Source organism: Cydia fagiglandana, chromosome 11 (assembly GCF_963556715.1).
Source record: "Cydia fagiglandana chromosome 11, ilCydFagi1.1, whole genome shotgun sequence".
Lineage (NCBI taxonomy): Eukaryota > Metazoa > Arthropoda > Insecta > Lepidoptera > Tortricidae > Cydia > Cydia fagiglandana.
Window position 1 is genome coordinate 7,589,145 of NC_085942.1, and position 19,017 is coordinate 7,608,161.

The window sequence follows — 19,017 nt, forward strand, 5'->3', positions numbered from 1 at the left end:
TAGGTTAGGTTTAGGTACTATAGGTATGTCAGTCAGTCTTAACATTTACGATTTTTTGACTTTCATATCTTTATAACCGTTTGAGCTAGCTTCATGAAATTTGGGCTTCTAGATGTCCTTATGGATATAATTAAACACACGTAGTTTTATGTGTTTACGTTAAAGATGTTTTGAGTTATAGAAGGGTCAAAAGTGGCACCAAGTGGTTCGTGTAATATTACACTTGGCGCTGGCTAGCCAGTTCCTTTGCTTGAACTTGGCTTGACACGCTGCCGCGTGTCTAGATCTGAGATAATACATTTGGGGTCACAATTTCAAAATATGACATTAAGTTATAGCTTATGTTTAACAAAAATATAGGTATAAGTTAGTATTTATTAATTTTAAAATTTAATAAACCAATGCAAATTAATTTATTTAAGTCTGGCTGCGTGGTATTCTAAATATTTCTAGGAAGTTTATAAATACCAAGTGCATGACCAACAAACACATTAAATAGGTAGCAGCTTTGGCATATTGTACTCAAATAAGTTTAAACACGTCTATTGCTCTACTTTGAACTCTTTGAAGTAGAGAAAATAAAAACATTCTCATAATATGCATGTTAATATATTTTTTTGCAGTACATCTGGTACTCCATTACGACACCCTGTGCTATAATAAGCACATTACGTAACTACGTCGAAAATTTAAAGGGCCATATGTACTGTAAAACCTTGTACGATACACGTGCGAATAAATAATTCGCAATCGCAACTCGTGTCGATTTAATTATCTATCCAAAGTGTATTCAGTCTCATTGAAACAGAGTTATACACCTTCAGTGCTTTAGCAAACGCAAGATCATCTTACACTCAATCCAATAAAAAATACAACAAGTATTCCAAGTCTTGTACAAATTAATATTCCAGTCACACCCCACTACTGTAGCATTGTAAATCAACATTAACAAAACAAACATCTCCGATGATAGCGATAACGCGCAGCCTTAAACAACGCGATTTGCTGCTTTATGAATTCGCGGTATCCTACTGAGATTAAAATTAATTTGGGAACATACCGCCCGCTGTAAAACCTTAAAACTAATGTGCCAAGATAATATCACGTTTCAAAAACTAGGGACTCTTCTTAGAAGGAAACGGGCGTGAGAAAATTTACAGAAAACGGGGGATTGAATTACAAATCTGGATCCGTACTAATGTGCCGCTGATTTGATCGGAGTCGTTAAGTTTTTTAATTTAAATTGTGTGCAGTGACTACAAATTGGTACGAAGTTTTAACGATGAAGTGATGGCAAGTTGTTGGAAATCTTGATTTTTATAAGTTCATTTCTGAGACATTTGTAGTCTGAAATTAGGTGTTATTTGTAAAATTATTGCATGTATCGCAGGCAATCTGATCGGTATCAATGTGTTGTTGTACCTACATAACAAAGAGGTCAAGAAATCAAAATATAATTTGAACTAACTTTCGATATAGGAGATTGACTGAATATAATAGGTAATTGTCAACTGTAGAGCTTTACCAATTAATTCAGTCAGTATTCTAAATAATAATTAAATTTTTAAAGGATATTAAGGTTAGGTAGATTCCTAAATAAACAAATGGTCAATAAAAGCATAAGTACTTTTATTTTTAATAAGGTCAGAGCAAACACAGCTCTTGCTCCACATATGATGTATTCTCACCCTAATTTTATAATAAAAACCCGTTAACCTGGTTTAATGGATATACCTAAAAAAGGATAATTCTAAACCAAACAGAGGGGTATCTTAAGCGATTCATCCCTTTTTAAATATTAAAGACCGTTCCAATGACAGAAGTTGAAATTCATTAGATTCCAAAGGCCCACCCTCTGTTGGTCGGAATAATGGCCCATTTAATAACAAATTAGATCGTACAGTCAACAACAGAGCTATGAATACAGGCAAAGTACCAAAAATATGTATACACGACCTTAATGTACAGGCAATAAAGTACTGTATACATATTTTTGACACTTTGCCTGTATTCATAGCTCTGTTGTTGACTGTACGCCGCGGCCACGGCATTAGTCGGTAGAATCAAAAAGACTTGCAGCCTTATTCTGATTGTATAACTTTGAAGTAAACGCAGTCTAACGAAAAATTCGGGCTCCCAATAGTCAATAGCAAGATTCGTGATTAGGAGACAAGAGAACGGTATTTAAAGAATGAATGACGTATCTACTTTTCATTGACCTGTTTTTACTCTAACTTCTAGCCGTCCAGACATCAAAACTGGCCAAGATAAATGTAATTTGGTTTGGTATAATAAAGATTAAAATCAGAATGAAAGAGAAGACCTTTTATACGAATAAGTATCAGAATTTATTTACCTACTATGACAGAGCCAAATGGCGGAAGCATATTCAGAAGGCCGACCCCAAATGAAATGGGAAGTGGCACGGAGAAAGAAGAAGAAAAAAAAATCGTCTGGATGTGACATAAAATGAAGCGTTGAAAGAAATTACCTAAGGTGTATTCGGGTAATACCGAATGTCGGCTAATTCCGAAACTCAGATGAAAATCACCCTTAATTCCATCATAATAAAAGTCTCTTTTCGGAATTATCCGACAGTTTTCGACATTCGGAATTACCCGAGTAAACCTTAATTGAATCAGACTGTCGTCACAATAAAAAAGAAATTTGTATGGGAACCCCCCCTATTTATTAACTTTTTTTTGTTTTTAGATTTTTTCCTACGCTTACTCACAATAACCGAGCTGGATTCCAAATTTCATCCTTCTAGGTCATCTGGAAGTAGGTTAGGTTTAGGTACTTATATGTTTTTTGTATGGGGACCCCCCCTATTTTATAACTTTTTTTAATTTTTAGATTTTTTCCTACGCTTTCACACCATAACTGAGCTGGATTCCAAATTTCATCCTTCTAGGTAATCTGGAAGTAGGTTAGGTTTAGGTACTTATATGTCAGTCACAATAAAAAATGGTTTTTTTGTATGGGGACCCCCCCTATTTTATAACTTTTTTTAATTTTTGGATTTTTTCCTACGCTTTCACACAATAACTGAGCTGGATTCCAAATTTCATCCTTCTAGGTCATCTGGAAGTAGGTTAGGTTTAGGTACTATAGGTATGTCAGTCAGTCTTAAAATTTACGACTTTTTGACCTTCATATCTTTATAACCGTTTGAGCTAGCTTCATGAAATTTGGGCTTCTAGATGTCCTTATGGATATAATTAAACACACGTAGTTTTATGTGTTTACGTTAAAGATGTTTTGAGTTATAGAAGGGTCAAAAGTGGCACCAAGTGGTTCGTGTAATATTACACTTGGCGCTGGCTAGCCAGTTCCTTTGCTTGAACTTGGCTTGACACGCTGCCGCGTGTCTAGATGAGCGCTACGTAATCACATCATATATCAGCTCTATAGAACGTATAGAAACATCAATATACATACTACATCGCATACATTTGTCATAACACCAGCTTCTTAATCTTAACACATTGTTCGGGATCTACCGTTCTGTAGCATAGCATTCTTGTCCGTGAAGCGAGCTCCGAAGGTCCGTCCAGATTTGGCCAATGCGCCATTTGCTTTAATCTTGGTTCACTGATGGCGCGCTAGTAGTGCGTTTGCCAGATCTGGACACACCGCGAGGCCGGAGGCCTGATATTCGCAGAAAAGGGCATAGTTGTGTTTAATTACCTGGTCGTCGCTCATCTGGGAGAGCTCGTGAGCTAGTGAGTTGGCGACGAGGGGGCCGCTGACCCCGTCCAGCAGGCTGCGGCCCTCTTCCACGCCGCGCGTCAGGATCTGCGCCTGCAGCTCCTCTTGCGCTTCTGATAAAGCTGCAAGTGAGAATACAATTTTATTGCACCATTTACTAAAAAATATATACATACCGACAGAGTGGACAGTAGTGTAAGTGTATCTGGAGTTGTCGTGTTGCGCGTTCTCATGATGTTAATTACACCAAAGATATATTGATTGAGTAAGATGGGTAAAATCTAAGACAATTTCGTGCTTCGAATTTGACAGGTAAACGAGATGGCGCTGTACAGCTCCATACATTTTGCGGTAACTCTGATTGTCAAAAGTTGACGTTTGACAATTAAGTGACCGCAAAATATATGGCGCGGTACAGCGCCATCTGTTTTGGTTGTCAAACCAAGGGGCACGTTTTTTTCTTAGACTTTACCTCTCTATTACAATATATTCCCTTTGATTACACTGAACAGAGTTGAGTTACAAGCGTTTAATTTTACAAGAATGTTGGGATAGGTTTAGGTTTTATTGTCAAGCAGCACAACAGCAGTGGGTACAAATATTATACTTATAAACTCTCTTGGAAATTCTTTTCCCTTGTCATGTAATGTTCTGCATCGCTAAAAAAATGTTCTACTTTTATCTTCATGCAAAGTTATCCCCATAGTTTTAATGTAACTTACTTTTATTCTGCGTCCTTAGCAGCGTCAGTTCCTGCCTGAGCTCATCTAGTCTCGGGTCCGGCGGCGGCGGCGGCGTTTCCTTCATCTTTTGCAACTCCAGCTTCGCCGACGCCAACAAATTATTCGCGGCGGCGGCGGACTCCCTCTCCTTGCGCTCGTTCTCTCTCGCTACGTTCAGTTGGGCGACTAGTTCGCCAACTTGTTCTTGGGCCTCGCGGTGTGCGCGTTGGGCCGCGTCGGCGTTTGCGCGCAACGTTTCTGCTACGCCTCGGAGTCTTCCAACCTGTTGAGAATATATTTTTAGTAGGCTATAAAATAAATGATTCAGAGCCAATAGGAGTTTTATAAATTCATCTCGTATATCGTACGCTAGAGAGCTAAATCCAGAAACTTTTGATGAAAAAGCCTTAAATGAAACTTTTGATGCAAATACTCTCGATGTCTGCCTCATATTCATTCATTTATTTTTATACGGCTTTAATTGTATAAATGAGCCTGTTGCTCGTATTATAATATCCTAAAACTCTGTTAAACCATGATAATAATAGGTAGGTAGGTACTTAAACCGCAAAAACGACGTCAATATATCAGGCAACAATGGCTTTATCCTGTACCTAACAATAACTGGAACCTTGGTTATTTCAGTCGAATAGGCAGGTTTTTTTCCTCGACATGACATTAATTTAATTCTAAAATATAAATTAACTGACTGCTCAATAAATACGATTCGAGCGAGATACTCCATATCAATCAACATCGCTCGTTCGCTTTAATAAAATTCTTAGGTACCTCTTGCTTGAGATCGGAGGCTTCTGTCTCAGCCGCAGCTAACCTGTTGCTGAACGCAGGAGCTGCGCGTCCTTGTCTCGCTGGATACGTGATATCGCCTGAATTCTTCGATATGATGAGATTCTTACCTCTTGCTTGAGATCGGGGGCTTCTGTCTCAGCCGCAGCTAGCCTGTCGTTGAACGCAGCGAGCTGCGGGTCCCTGCTGTCTCGCTGGACACGTGATATCGCCTGGATTCTTCGATATAATAAGACGCTTACCTCTTGCTTGATATCGGAGGCTTCTGTCTCAGCCGCAGACAGCCTGTCCTTGAACGCAGCGAGCTGCGCGTCCCTGCTGTCTCGCTCGACACGTGATATCGCCTGGATTCTTCGATATAATGAGACGCTTACCTCGTGCTTGAGATCGGAGGCTTCTGTCTCAGCCGCAGCTAACCTGTCGCTGAACGCAGGAGCTGCGCGTCCCTGTCTCGCTCGACACGTGATATCACTCAACATCGTTGCTTTACTACAATGAGATGCTTACCTCTTGCTTGAGATCGGAGGCTTCTGTCTCAGCCGCAGCTAGCCTGTCGCTGAACGCAGCGCGCTGCGCGTCCCTGTCTCGCTCGACACGTGATATCACTCAACATCGCTGCTTTACTACAATGAGATGCCTTACCTCTTGCTTGAGGTCGGAGGCTTCTGTCTCAGCCGCAGCTAACCTGTCGCTGAACGCAGCGAGCTGCGCGTCCCTGTCTCGCTCGACACGTGATATCGCTTCCCGACATCGTTTCTGTTCCTCCGCTATGCGCTCTTCGCATCGGCTTTCGATCTGGAAACAAAATAAAAATCCAATTAAAATAAAGCTTTAGAAATACTGTAAACTATAGGTAGAGTAAGTATCAACAGTATCGGATGAAAGCATCTGCCATCCACTATTTTTTCTAGATAGAGGTACCTAAGTATATCTCTACACGTATATAGTTTATTTAGTAATAGTATACGAGTATAATTTGCTTATACAGGGACATATTTTAAGTTATTAAGCTATTAGAGAATGGTAGTTGCTTTAGACGCGTAGCCAGATCCGTTGGCGGTTACTTTAAGCGAAGAAAATATGGTTTGCAAGGTAGATACTCTCTACGAGTAGAGGTCTTTAAGTGTAGTAATTTGCGTCGGTGCCTTACGTAAATAATTTAGGTTTTAGTAGGTTACTTATCTATGACACTAAATGTATCTAGAAATTAGCCTTAGGTATTTCGTCGTGGAGGTATGTACAGCGTTTGACAAATGGGTTGCCGCTGCCGCTTCACATTACTTTGCAGGAAATTAAGCTACATTAGGACTTGTAATTGACTTTAATGTGTCTAGAATCAAGTATGTAGTGCTTGCTGTTGCATAACAAATTCTGTTCAAGCTATCTCCACTGCGGTACTTAATGTAGGCACTCTACTCCTATTAAATTGTTTTTTAGGTAGTTGATGTATAAATATTTGAGATAGCTACATGCCTACAGTACTTAAATATAAAAGACCAATATACACACACACACACACGCACGCACGCACGCACGCACGCACGCAGGCACGCATGCACGCACGCACGCACGCACACACGCACACACACACACACACACACACACACACACATACACACACACACATAAATGCGCGCGCGCGTAGACGCACACACAAAAAATTTGTAATACCTACTATACCTAGTACCTAAGCAAATCCGTAATATTTTCTTTTGTATCTGTTAGGGAGACCTGTTATTGGCTTTATGACTGTATCCTAGTTATAAGTTTATATTGTTTGTTACCGCTGTTGGTCTTCTAATAAAATAAAATAAAAATAGTTAAGAGTTAAATGCAATGGAGCGATAGTGCAAGGACAAGTATTTAAATAAAGTCGTGATTCTAGTTCCAGTCATTGGCTCGTTGGGCAACCGCACTGAAAATGGCCAGTTTCAATTGGTTCAATTGCCAAAGATACTAATTTAACATAATTAAAAACAATACACGACCCATTCAGAGTTTCAACAGTTTGAAAAGACAAAACGAATACTTTCAGCTCTATAGCCGGTGATTAAAGTCTACAATGCATGAACTGTTCTGTCCATTCCATTTTGTAGTGAAACCATTAGGAATAATGTTCACTCACACGCAATAACATTTAAAATTTATTTATTTTCTGAATGATGCTCTTTATCTATATCTACTCAACTGAAGAATAAAAAACTTTAGTCGTTAAAGGTCGTTACGCAGTTTCATGAGACCATCTTGGTAAATATTATTTAGGTACCTACCAGATATCAAGAGTAGAATATCTGACCTTGGAGTGAGGAGGAGTGGAGGAGACGACTAATGGAGCAATGAACATCCATAATAAAACTCGACAGGTTTTGGATCTAAGACCGTAACAGACTGATTTAATACTTACAAGTACATAAGTAGCACTCGTCTGTGCTCTAGTGACGTTGCTGTAACAGTTGCACTCCCCTCTCATATCTGTAGGGCTATGATGGTCGACTGGATAAATGATATGGCTGTATAAATGATGATAAAACTGACATTTTATCCAGTTTTTATTGATTTGTCGTCTTTTCCACTTTTGACAGCGATAGTCGTTAAATGATTAACTGCATAACATGGTCGTTGGATAATATGTCATTTGTCTACATTTCCAACTTAAACTTAGTGGATAAGTGGATAAGTTAAATGATATAAATGCCACTTGTCTAGATTTATACAGTTTTATAACATTCATACCGTTTTGTCCACTTAGACAACAATACACGGTAAATGGCTACGATTGTTGGATAATTAGACATATAGTCGATTTTTGACGGCTAGCCTTTGATTAATTTGTCGTAGTGCTCACTGGGTCACGATAAGCGCCGTTAAGAAGCTGTGATTAGTCTTAACTTAATTGATTCATTTGTGTTACGAAAATTAACTATGTAAATTGTATTGTTTGTATTTTATTGTACTTAAATCGTACACATATAAGTCTATAGCATTCGCTAACACACTTTCATGCATCTAACTTAATTAGAAATGGCTTAACTGTGGTAACACAATGGAATCAATTAACTTTGGACTAATTACAGGTGCTTAACTATGTACAAATTGTTTGCACTTCACTCATAAGTCATAAATGTTCTTGTGGTATATAAGTGGTAAAAAATGCAATTTCTTGAAGTTAAAATATCAGTAGGTAAACTAGGTAAGTATCTGTTTTTTTTTCTTAAATTTGAATTTACATATAACATTATCAATACGTACATTATTTGTAGGGATGGCAAGATAATAATATCATTTCTTCTTGGCAGCTGCTGCTATCGAAGAAAAATAGCATAAATAGATAACTCCAACGACGGGCCATTAAGGACTACATGCAATCCATTTGATATGCCCAGCGAGGAGTTTCGGCACATATATAGAGTGCGCAAAGAATTGTCACTCTATTTGTGTGCCAAACTCGACGCTGACCTCAAGCCTCAACATGGCGATGGATTGCCGGCACATTTTAAAGTAAAGATACTCGTATTATGTTGCACTATTCCTCAAATCATTATTGTCACCTTATCTAATAACGACATACCAACTTACAACTCTTTGTTTTAGGTTCTAACATCAACTATCACTGCATCTACTGGCTGACGGTAGTTACTAAAGAGGAACTGGACAAGACCATGGAGAAGAAGTAGGAATAGTTGAAGTTGAAGAAGTTAGAGAAGTTGAAGTTGAAAAAGTTGGAGAAGTCGAAGTTGAAAAACTTGAAGAAGTTGGAGAATTTGAAGTTGAAGAAGTTAAATAAGTTGGAGAATTTGAAGTTGAAGAAGTTAAATAAGTTGGAAAAGTTTAAGTTGAAGAAGTTGAAGTTCAACAAGATGAAGATGTTGGAGAAGTTGAAGAAGGTTAGGAAGATAAAGTTGGAGAAGTTAAAATTTGCTTTTTATTTATTCTCCATACAAACTTCCACCCCCATGTCATCTCTTTTTCACCCTTATGGTATGGCTTAGGTATGGCTAGTAAAATTGGTCACAAATACATAAACATTCTTTATCTCTTACGAACTTTTAAATGATAAAAGGCAAGTCCCATTTCAAGAAATTATTGAACCCCTTTACAAATTTCCACCCTTTGTTTACACCCCTAAGGGATGATTTCGGGGATAAAAACTATTCTCTATCCTTCCTCACAACTCAAACTATCACCATACCAAATTTCATTTAAATCGGTTCAGCGGTTATTGATTGCCCATACAAACTTCCATCCCCCTTTTCGCCCCCTTAAAGGGTGAGTTCTGAGATAAAAAGTATCCGATGTTCTTCCCCGGGAGTCAAACTACCCCTATACCAAATTTCAACTAAATCGGTTCAGCGGTTTAAGCGTGAAGAGGTAACAGACAGACAGACAGACACACTTTCGCATTTATAATATAATATATATATACTAGCTTTTGCCCGCGACTTCGTCTGCGTGGAATTAGTGACAGCAGCTAAAGTAGGTATAGCGCCTGGATAATGCTAATAGCAGTTATTTAATTCGCGCAATGCTTACTTCAATTAATAGATAATTCATTAACTCTTTCAATTCCACCCCCCTTTGATTTTTTCCTTCCTTCCTTTGATAATTTCCGACATAAAAACTATCCTAATATATATCCTTCCCCGGGAGTCAAACTATCTCTATACCAAATTTACTAAATCGATCCAGCGGCTTAAGCGTGAAGAGGTAACAGACAGACTGACACACACACTTTCGCCTTTATAATACTAGCTTTTGCCCGCGACTTCGTCAGCGTGGAATTATTAATTTAGGTACTTAGCTATTAAATATTTTATTCAACCTGCGTTTTGTTGATTCCCCATACAAACTTCAACCCCCCTTTTCACACCCTTAAAGGGTGATCATTCTTGAATGAAAACTACCCTTTGTCCTTCCCCGGGACTCAAACTATCTCCATACCAAATTTCGACTAAATTCTGCACCAGCGCCGGTCCTGCACCGCGCGGGCGGGACAGGCCGCGTAGCCAAGATGCCGATCGCTTACGCTCCGTAGCGATCGAAACGCAACTGTCACTGTCGCACTAATATGGAAGAGTGATAGAGAGACATAATGGTTTTCGTTGTCGAAGCGATAGCGATTGTAACCTTGGCTAGGCCGGCAGTTCCTATTGACAATGTTTGTTGTGCAGTTGTTGTTAAGTCCCCATACAAAATTCCACCCCTTTAAGGCATGAAATGGTAGGCCCGTATATTTACATGTTTATGCAAGTAACTGACGGTCTTTCCACCGCTATACATATACAACCGGCTGACCGTTTTTAGGGTTCCGTACCCAAAGGGTAAAACGGGACCCTATTACTAAGACTCTGCTGTCCGTCCGTCCGTCCGTCCGTCCGTCTGTCACCAGCCTGTATCTCACGAACCGTGACAGTTGAAATTTTCACAGATGATGTATTTCTGTTGCCGCTATAACAACAAATACTAAAAACAGAATAAAATAAAGATTTAAGTGGGGCTCCCATAAACGTGATTTTTGACCGAAGTTAAGCAACGTCGGGCGGGGTCAGTACTTGGATGGGTGACCGTTTTTTTTTGCATTATGGTACGGATCCCTTCGTGCGCGAGTCCGACTCGCACTTGCCCGGTTTTTTTTATTTATAATAGCATCTAAACTATCATCTGGCAAAGTATCAGGAGGCGATGATTGAAAAAAAAAAATACAATTTCATGTGATCAACTGACGGTCTTTCCACAGCAATACGACCGGCTGACAATTTTTTAATTCACGATAACATCTAAGAAACTATCATCTCAGTCAAAGTATTAAGCGGGAGGCGATGACTGACGATATTTGCTTCTGCCGCAACATATAGGGCTAGTATAAGGTGACGCTTACGGGAAAGGGGCTGTGACCCTCGCTCTGGTTCATTCCTTGTCCAACAAATATCACTGGCCATTTAGCGAGGTAATGCCGCCAGTATTTTTGGCACATTACGTCCGGGGTATAATCAGAGTGGGGGGTAATATTGTATTTGTTAAGTCATTTAGTTTTACTTATTACTAGAAGAGGTACAGTCATCAGCAATAGTATCTTACACAACTAGGGCCGCAAAAATATGTGACACGTTCTTATTTGGAGCGCAATAAGAGCGCGTCATATATTTTTGCGGCCCTAGTTGTGTAAGATACTATTGCTGATGACTGTACATATTATTCGCTGGGTCGGAGAACCACGAATCGATCACAACGCGCACCGTGGCCCAAAAAGAAACTTTCGGCAGACCAACTGTCACATTTTACTAGCAAGGTTTACCTACGTATCTGTGTATTTAAAGTAATAATAATAAATAAAGCACCAGGACCAGCTTCCATTATTAACTTTAATGCTGACTCTCCCTTCAATTCCAACATGTAACGGCAAAGGATTACACCTAATTTTCTTTGCAGGTGCATATATTTCTTCAAAGTAGGTATTTCCCTTTTGAGTTATTTTCTTTGGCGAACTGTCTGGCACTAGGTCTGCCCAATTGCTGCTCTTTACTGGTTTTTGGGAAGTTTTCTTAGTAGTAGATGTAGTATATCAGAGCCGCGATATGTTTACTGCTAACGTACACACAATCACATTTTCCACTCGTAACATAACGACTAGAATCAATCTGTAAAAAATAAATTATTTCTTTACTTTCTATTACATTAATGGATCATAATATTATGTATGTACTACGTCAAAGATTGAAAAAACAGCTTACATTCAAGGACTTTTGTCACTGAAGTTTGACGAATTAGGTACATGAGCTTCAATGCTGTGGCTCTTATGAATCTGATGATCTTCACATTTGATTTCTTTTAGGTACATCTTGCACATGTTAAGCCAAAACTTATTATTATCCTTTTGGAAAAACACGAAAAGTCTGCATTATTAACGACACTACAGTCATATCTAATACCTTTAAACGAGCAATTCTTGGATATTTATTTATTTATATGTAAGTATATATATTTCGGGGATCTCGGAAACGGCTCTAACGATTTCGATGAAATTTGTTATATGGGGCTTTTCGGGGGCGAAAAATTGATCTAGCTAGGTTTTTATATGTTTTCCGAGCATAGCTCGGTCTCCCAGATATTAGTTATTTATATGAAATGCGTTATTCGATTTTTATTTCTTTACTTCTCGTAAAGTCGGCCATGAGGAAGTCCGTGTGAGTGTACTACCTGAAATTTATTGATTGTGCCATTTATGCCATTTTAGAGGGGAAATGTTAGATTTACCTGTTCGAATAGAATATATGTAAATTACAATATCTCATTGAAATTATTTGTTCTCTTCGTTGACAGCCAGCCATGTGACATTTCAAAGTCCGCTGTCATATCGCACCCAGCGAATAGGTTATGTTTTATTTTCAAATTAAACGATTTCTTTTTCTAAACTGCAACATTTCTAACTGTAGGTACATCGGTAGACCTTATTTCAAAAGGCATAAAGTCCACCGATGTGCTGTTAACAGTGTGGGTGATTGTACAATTCGGCCGTGCTTATAATAAGAGCAGTAGAGTCAGACCAAGAAAAGTCTGCAGCGGATTTGATAGCCCACGCAGTGCAAGTGTTATTTTAAACGTCAAACTTCTATGAAATTATGATTATGACGTATAAATAACACTTGCACTGCGTGGGCTATCAAATCCGCTGCAGACTTTTCTTGGTCCGACTCTAACTCATTTTGAAGTGTCATTCAATTGGATACTTTGTACTTGTACAATATGTTCTACAACTGAAAGAGATTTCAAAATGAGTTACTGCTCTTTTAATAAGCACGGCCGAATTATTTATTTGATTTTGACAGATCACCGTATTTTAGGTTAATAAGGTCGACTACTGTCCTTAAAATTTTGTATGGCATTACAAGCAAATAACAGCAATCGTGAATTAAGTATTGTAGCCGAGTCTACTTTAGTCCTATAATGTATAAGCTTATTTCAAAGACTATGAATTCTAAGTACTAGAAATAAAGTAGATTTTGCGACATGATAAAGACGGTTAAATTTGAGGCGATGGAATAAAATATTCACTTTTAAAAAAAACCTTATATAAACTCAATTAGAATCTATATTTCAAAATCTTAAACCATCCAATAACTTTTAACTATCAATGCCACATGTGCATAAGTGGTGTGTGCGGCATGTCATTTAGCCAACTATTCATTAAAATACGCTTTAAGTAAACTTGTTTAGAATTGATTATTCAAAAGCTCAAACTATAGATAAATTTAACTTTCAATGACATACATATCTAGATAAGCGGTAGAATGTGGTTTAACCACCTTTTCTTTAAAATACACCTTAAGTCATCGAGTATAAATATGATTTTTCAAAACCTCACAACATGTCACGCTATCATTAGTCACATATACGTTATCCTCGCGAACTATTAATTAAAATACGCTTTATGTAAACTTGTTCAGAATTGATTTTTCAAAAGCTCAAATCATGGATAAGTTTTAACTCTCAATGACATATGTGGATAAGTGGTAGAATGTGATTTAACCATCTTTTCTTTAATATACACCTTAAGTCATCGAGTTTAAAATTGATTTTTATAAACCTCAAAACATATCACGCTATCATTAGCCACTTATACGTTATCCTCGCGACTTTTTACCGAATTATATCATTTATCAGATAGTCGTCATATCATGCATTAAATGATTAATGATACGGTGACATAACCATCATAGCCCTCCTGTTCGTCGAGCATATGTATTTATGTATCCGCGCCTGTAGCACCGCCTTGTCTTCGCCCGTAGCGCTCCGTGCTCTAGTGACGTTGCTGTAACAGTTGCACTCACCTCTCGTATCTGTTCGTCGAGCATATGTATTTATGTATCCGCGCCTGTAGCACCGCCTTGTCTTCGGTCGTAGTGCTCCGTGCTCTAGTGACGTTGCTGTAACAGTTGCACTCACCTCTCGTATCTGTTCGTCGAGCATATGTATTTATGTATCCGCGCCTGTAGCACCGCCTTGTCTTCGCCTGTAGCGCTCCGTGCTCTAGTGACGTTGCTGTAACAGTTGCACTCACCTCTCGTATCTGTTCGTCGAGCATGTGTACGCGCGCCTGTAGCACCGCGTTGTCGGCCTTCGCCCGCGCGTAGCGCTCGTCCGCCGTGCTCTGCGTATCTGCCAATGACGTCACCTGTTGCTGTAGCAGTTGCACCTGTAACCAAAACAAAATTGTGATGAGTTTACGTTGAAAGAATTTCCAAATGTTTTTTTACAACTTATAGCTTACCACAACGATATAAGTACCTAGTTAGGTAGGTAAGTAGTACCTTAGAAAAATCCAACAGTACCCAAAAAGTTTTGAAATTGTAATGGGTATTTATAGGTTATAATTATAATATATATCTATGTTCGATTGAAGAAAAAAAAATGAACAGGGAATTACCTATCTACATGTTTTGGTTGATCAGGAAGTTAACGAATATTTCTAGTGCGTGCTTAGTAATAATGCTTGTTCAATGTTATTTGCGAGTTATTCGATTCTTGATATCTGCTTATATATATAATTGCATCCGCAGCTAAATGAAACGCTGCAATGCAAAGAAAACAAATCAGCGCACGAGCCACGAGCGCATCTCGACTTTGCATCCGGTTTTCTTTAGCTTTAATTGCTGACATCTGGCATAATAAAGACAGCTAAGAAAAACATCTCACAAGTGTAGAAAACATGTTCAATACCTATGAATGAATATTATCTGTTAATCCTTGAATTGTTATCAATACGCTAATGTCAACGTTTTACACCGAAAAAGTAGGGCAGTCATTTAAATAAGACGTTTAGCTCCACCGCACATATGATAACATTGATATAAATGCAATTAGGTTTAGGTACGTACTTAATTATGCAAGAACCATTATACCTACGCATAGTCACTGTTTGAAAAATATAGCTGCACTTTTCTAGAATGCTTATTAAAACGTAAACGTTACAGGTCAACTCATTATAAACATCGACACCTTCAGATGCAGGCTTATGGCCAATCATTCCTTCGTCTTTATTTCTTAGTCGTATCAAAGTCTTGCTTATATCTTAGGTATACCTATAGGAGACATATTTTGGTACCTACTACCTGCCAAATTTACATTTTTGCTAGTTGCATCGCGACTATACAGTCTCAAAAAGTGGGGCCACAGTGCCTTTCAGTTTCTACGATAATTTTACACGTATTATAAACCAAGAAGAGAGCATGTTGCACTCCAGACAGACCACTTTTACTTTCCCTAACCATCGAACCATTTCATTATAGATATCGCCGATCTAACATCTAGACAGTGTGATTGTTTCTGACAACACCTAATCTTCTTATCGTGTGAACGGATCATAACTAATTAATATCTTGCCACCTTTAACCCCCGGGGGAAGCTCTTATGAGGTCTTCTGTAGTGCACGTAATTGGACACAGGTAACACTGCATCATAATGTTGCAATTGTTTGTAGGTCGCCACATTCGCATAAGTAGAATTATCGCAAAATCATTTACATGATTAGATTTGTGGGATTCAGTTTATTTTGGGTTAACCTTGAGATGGATGACGCGATGCTAATTTCGTTGAGGATGTTTCGCAAGTCTACTGTGGCGAATGATAGTGCTTGTACAATTAAAATGTAAACTTTACTATCTACTAAACCAATTAATGTACAATAACTTTAAGGGGTTTAGGAAATGAAACGATTTTTGGTATTTAAGGTACCTATTATCACGGATATGGACAATTAGACATATTCTCACGAAGGTGAAACAATGTCTTGCAATTATAATTACCGTGACTGAACATACCTACCTACTTAATGTTGTGCTTTCGAGTAAAACGCAGATCGATTTCGACAACTGATATTATGATATTCAAAGTATCAAACAAGTTCAATGTCCATCACCAAAACATAGCCAATATTCGAAGAAATAATTTAACCTAACAATAGCTATCTGGAAGTTCATTCTAATGCTAGGCCAAGTAGCATTGTTTATGCACCATTGAATGCGGGCCTTGCCCCTGGCTATTTGTTCATTCCACTGGATTAGCAGTAGTTCTTTAAATTAGGTTCGTCTGTGATAACTGATAACATCTCTGTCGGAGTTCTGCTAAATTGAATTCGAAAATTGTGGATAGGTACTTAAGTAAAAGAGCTGTAAATAGACTGCAGCGGCAACCTGTACAACAAATTGTTTAAAAACATTCTAAGCGTATTCCTTCCCTATTAGAATATCCCTATTAGTTTCATAGTCACCGCATAGCTGTTACGCATATCAAAGTGAGTAATGCCCGCCGGGCGTCACCACAGGAAGGAGTCAACTGACAAACAGGAAAGGCTAATTCAAATCTAAGACGAATAAAACAATGACGCTTGAGAGACTCACACTTTTAGGGTATTCATTAATTAAATTATAATATTGGTTTGTAATAAATCTCGCACAGATACTTACGAGCAATGCGAGCGCGAGTTCGTTCTGAAATTAATATTTTTAATATCTACAAGTCAAACTCTTCTTAGAATAGTTTTCATTGAGCTTACACAATAATACATACGACTAGTTCTAAAAACCTCATTCACAAGACCCGCTCAGAAATTTTAATGGCATACTTATAAAAACTAATGAGTAAAACGGCAGCTGAAAATAAAGAAGAAAAAATATAGCAAAAGTTGAATGCACGCCAATAAATGATTCACATCCACGAAGAACGAAGTCTGTTCTAAATTAGCGCACAAATAATTAAATATACTTCACCCAATTTTTCTACAGATATCTGAAAAAATGTGGTAAAAATTTCTAGCGTAAGTATCACACAAAAGTTTTTTTTTTTATGAAATGACCTACCGCGAAACCCAACATTCGATTATTATCCTTCTCTACCTCTAAATAGGTATACTTGAGGCTTGTTCTGGTTGTAATAACAGGTTATGAATTTGATTTGGATTTGTAATGGATAGAGTCTATTCGGAAAGTGAAGAGTTATGGAATCTATTGGAGCCCATATTAGTCGAAAAACGCCATGACTTACGATTCTTTTCTTTCCACACAGACTCTATAATAATTAATAAGAATTTATGCGCAACCTCTGTCTTAAAGTTTTAGAAAAGGTAATTCTTTAAGCATTTATTATACGCTTAGTTCTTTTATTCTGTACAATTCGTTTTGTTTCGCACCTGCCCTACACTGGCATCGCAGTACTGTACTTTCGCGAGCACGTGCGTAACCATTGATTCTCCAGGGCCTGAATTTCCTACTAGGTACAATGTGTCACAAATACCAAGAAAATGTTTTACCTACTTGAATAAAATTAAGTACCTACCTATGGTTACTTTTGTAACTGTAGAAAACCTTTTTGAAGGGTTTCTTTTCTTTAACGAAAAAGAGAAAAGTTTTCGAAATTCTTCAATGTGGAAATTTTTCAATGTGCAGTTTTATGAGGTGTTTTAGAAATTCTTCAATCTGGAAATTTCGCAATTTTGGAAACTTTTCTACGGCACATTATAAAAAAACCGGCGAATTAAGAAGTTAGAACATTGCTCCAGTTATTGGGCTAAAGACTCGATCGTTTGTAGAGTGCTCTAACCCCATAATAATTACAGATTGGCAAAAAATCTAATTCCGAGGCTTGAATTCACTTTCTCGCCGAGTTACACGCGTCTCGTAAGTGGATGATTGCTCTCAGTTTTTTAGCTACTGGTAGTTAACGGTTATCAAGGTTTATAGGCTATTAGGTATTTAACAAAACTTTAGATAGGGCATTTATAGATTAGCAATTGAGTCGCTTAACTTCAAACTCGGGTAAATCCATCTGTCAGATTATGCGATTTTGGTATTAAGAAAAGGTAATAGGGTCGATATTTGCTGAGAGGGTCGAATGGATTTACCCGAGTTTGAAGTTAAGCGACACAATTAGTTTGTTGGGTTACCTTTCATTAGATTTTGATTGTTCTAAATCTAGACAATTAAATTAATAAAGGTATTAAAGTATACTTTAATAAGCAAGATAATTATTGCGAGCAAAGAAATTAAATTAGTGCAAGTATAAAAGTTTTACATACAAAACGTACCTAATTGACGGCGTTACGTGACTCTTAAAATCAATATCATTATACCATCGACACAGCAACTATAGCAACAGTCGGTAAATCGTTCAGGGTGTTTATTAGTGGTTATATTTATTAATTTATGCAAATGATGTTCTACAAAGTAACGTTAAAGTAACGTTTGCAAAACACGGGGAAAGTTTTCCTTTGGACGTAGAAAACAAATTAACATAATTGTCTGTATGTTTTATAATTAATAATATATAATTATAGACGAATGGCATATTGCGGTAATATAAATCGCAATAAAGTCCATAGAGTCATATTATTTAATTAAGTTGATTTATGATAATGTGCAGCACTTAAAAGTTATTGAAGTTTTATCATTAGATAACATTGCTTTCAATGATAGGGTAGAGATTAATAAAATCGATCGGAAATAAGACAAATACATTTCATTTCGTATAAGTAATTTAAATAAAAACATTAGGCACATTTTTTTAACTTTTCGATTCAGATTTTTTTTTACTGAGCATTTTTTTACATCCATTGTTAAAGAAAAAGAACTATACCTGCAAATCTTCAGAAGATTTGCGTTTGTACGGGACAACGGTAGACAATTTCGTGGGCTGTAGGTATAGAAGTTTGGTACAGTGGAGTCGCTATCAGAAATCCAGACGACAAAGTCTATGCTACTCTTAAATGAAGCACATTATGTAAATTTCG

At 37.6% G+C, this 19,017-nt stretch overlaps 1 protein-coding gene across 5 annotated transcripts in view; it reads right to left on the reverse strand.

The window, feature by feature from the left end:
• LOC134668835 (rab11 family-interacting protein 4) overlaps positions 1–19,017 on the reverse strand; it is a 146,689-nt gene that overhangs the window by 4,214 nt on the left and 123,458 nt on the right. For 4 of the 5 annotated variants that reach the window (XM_063526305.1, XM_063526302.1, XM_063526304.1 and 1 more), the window contains 4 exons: positions 14,296–14,430; positions 5,883–6,035; positions 4,434–4,716; positions 3,691–3,833 (listed from right to left, as the gene is read on the reverse strand). In XM_063526305.1, the coding sequence (XP_063382375.1) occupies positions 3,691–3,833; positions 4,434–4,716; positions 5,883–6,035; positions 14,296–14,430 (714 nt within the window). Of the gene's footprint in view, positions 1–3,690; positions 3,834–4,433; positions 4,717–5,747; positions 5,791–5,882; positions 6,036–14,295; positions 14,431–19,017 lie in introns of all 5 variants that reach the window. The other variant, XM_063526303.1, reaches the window with a different exon arrangement.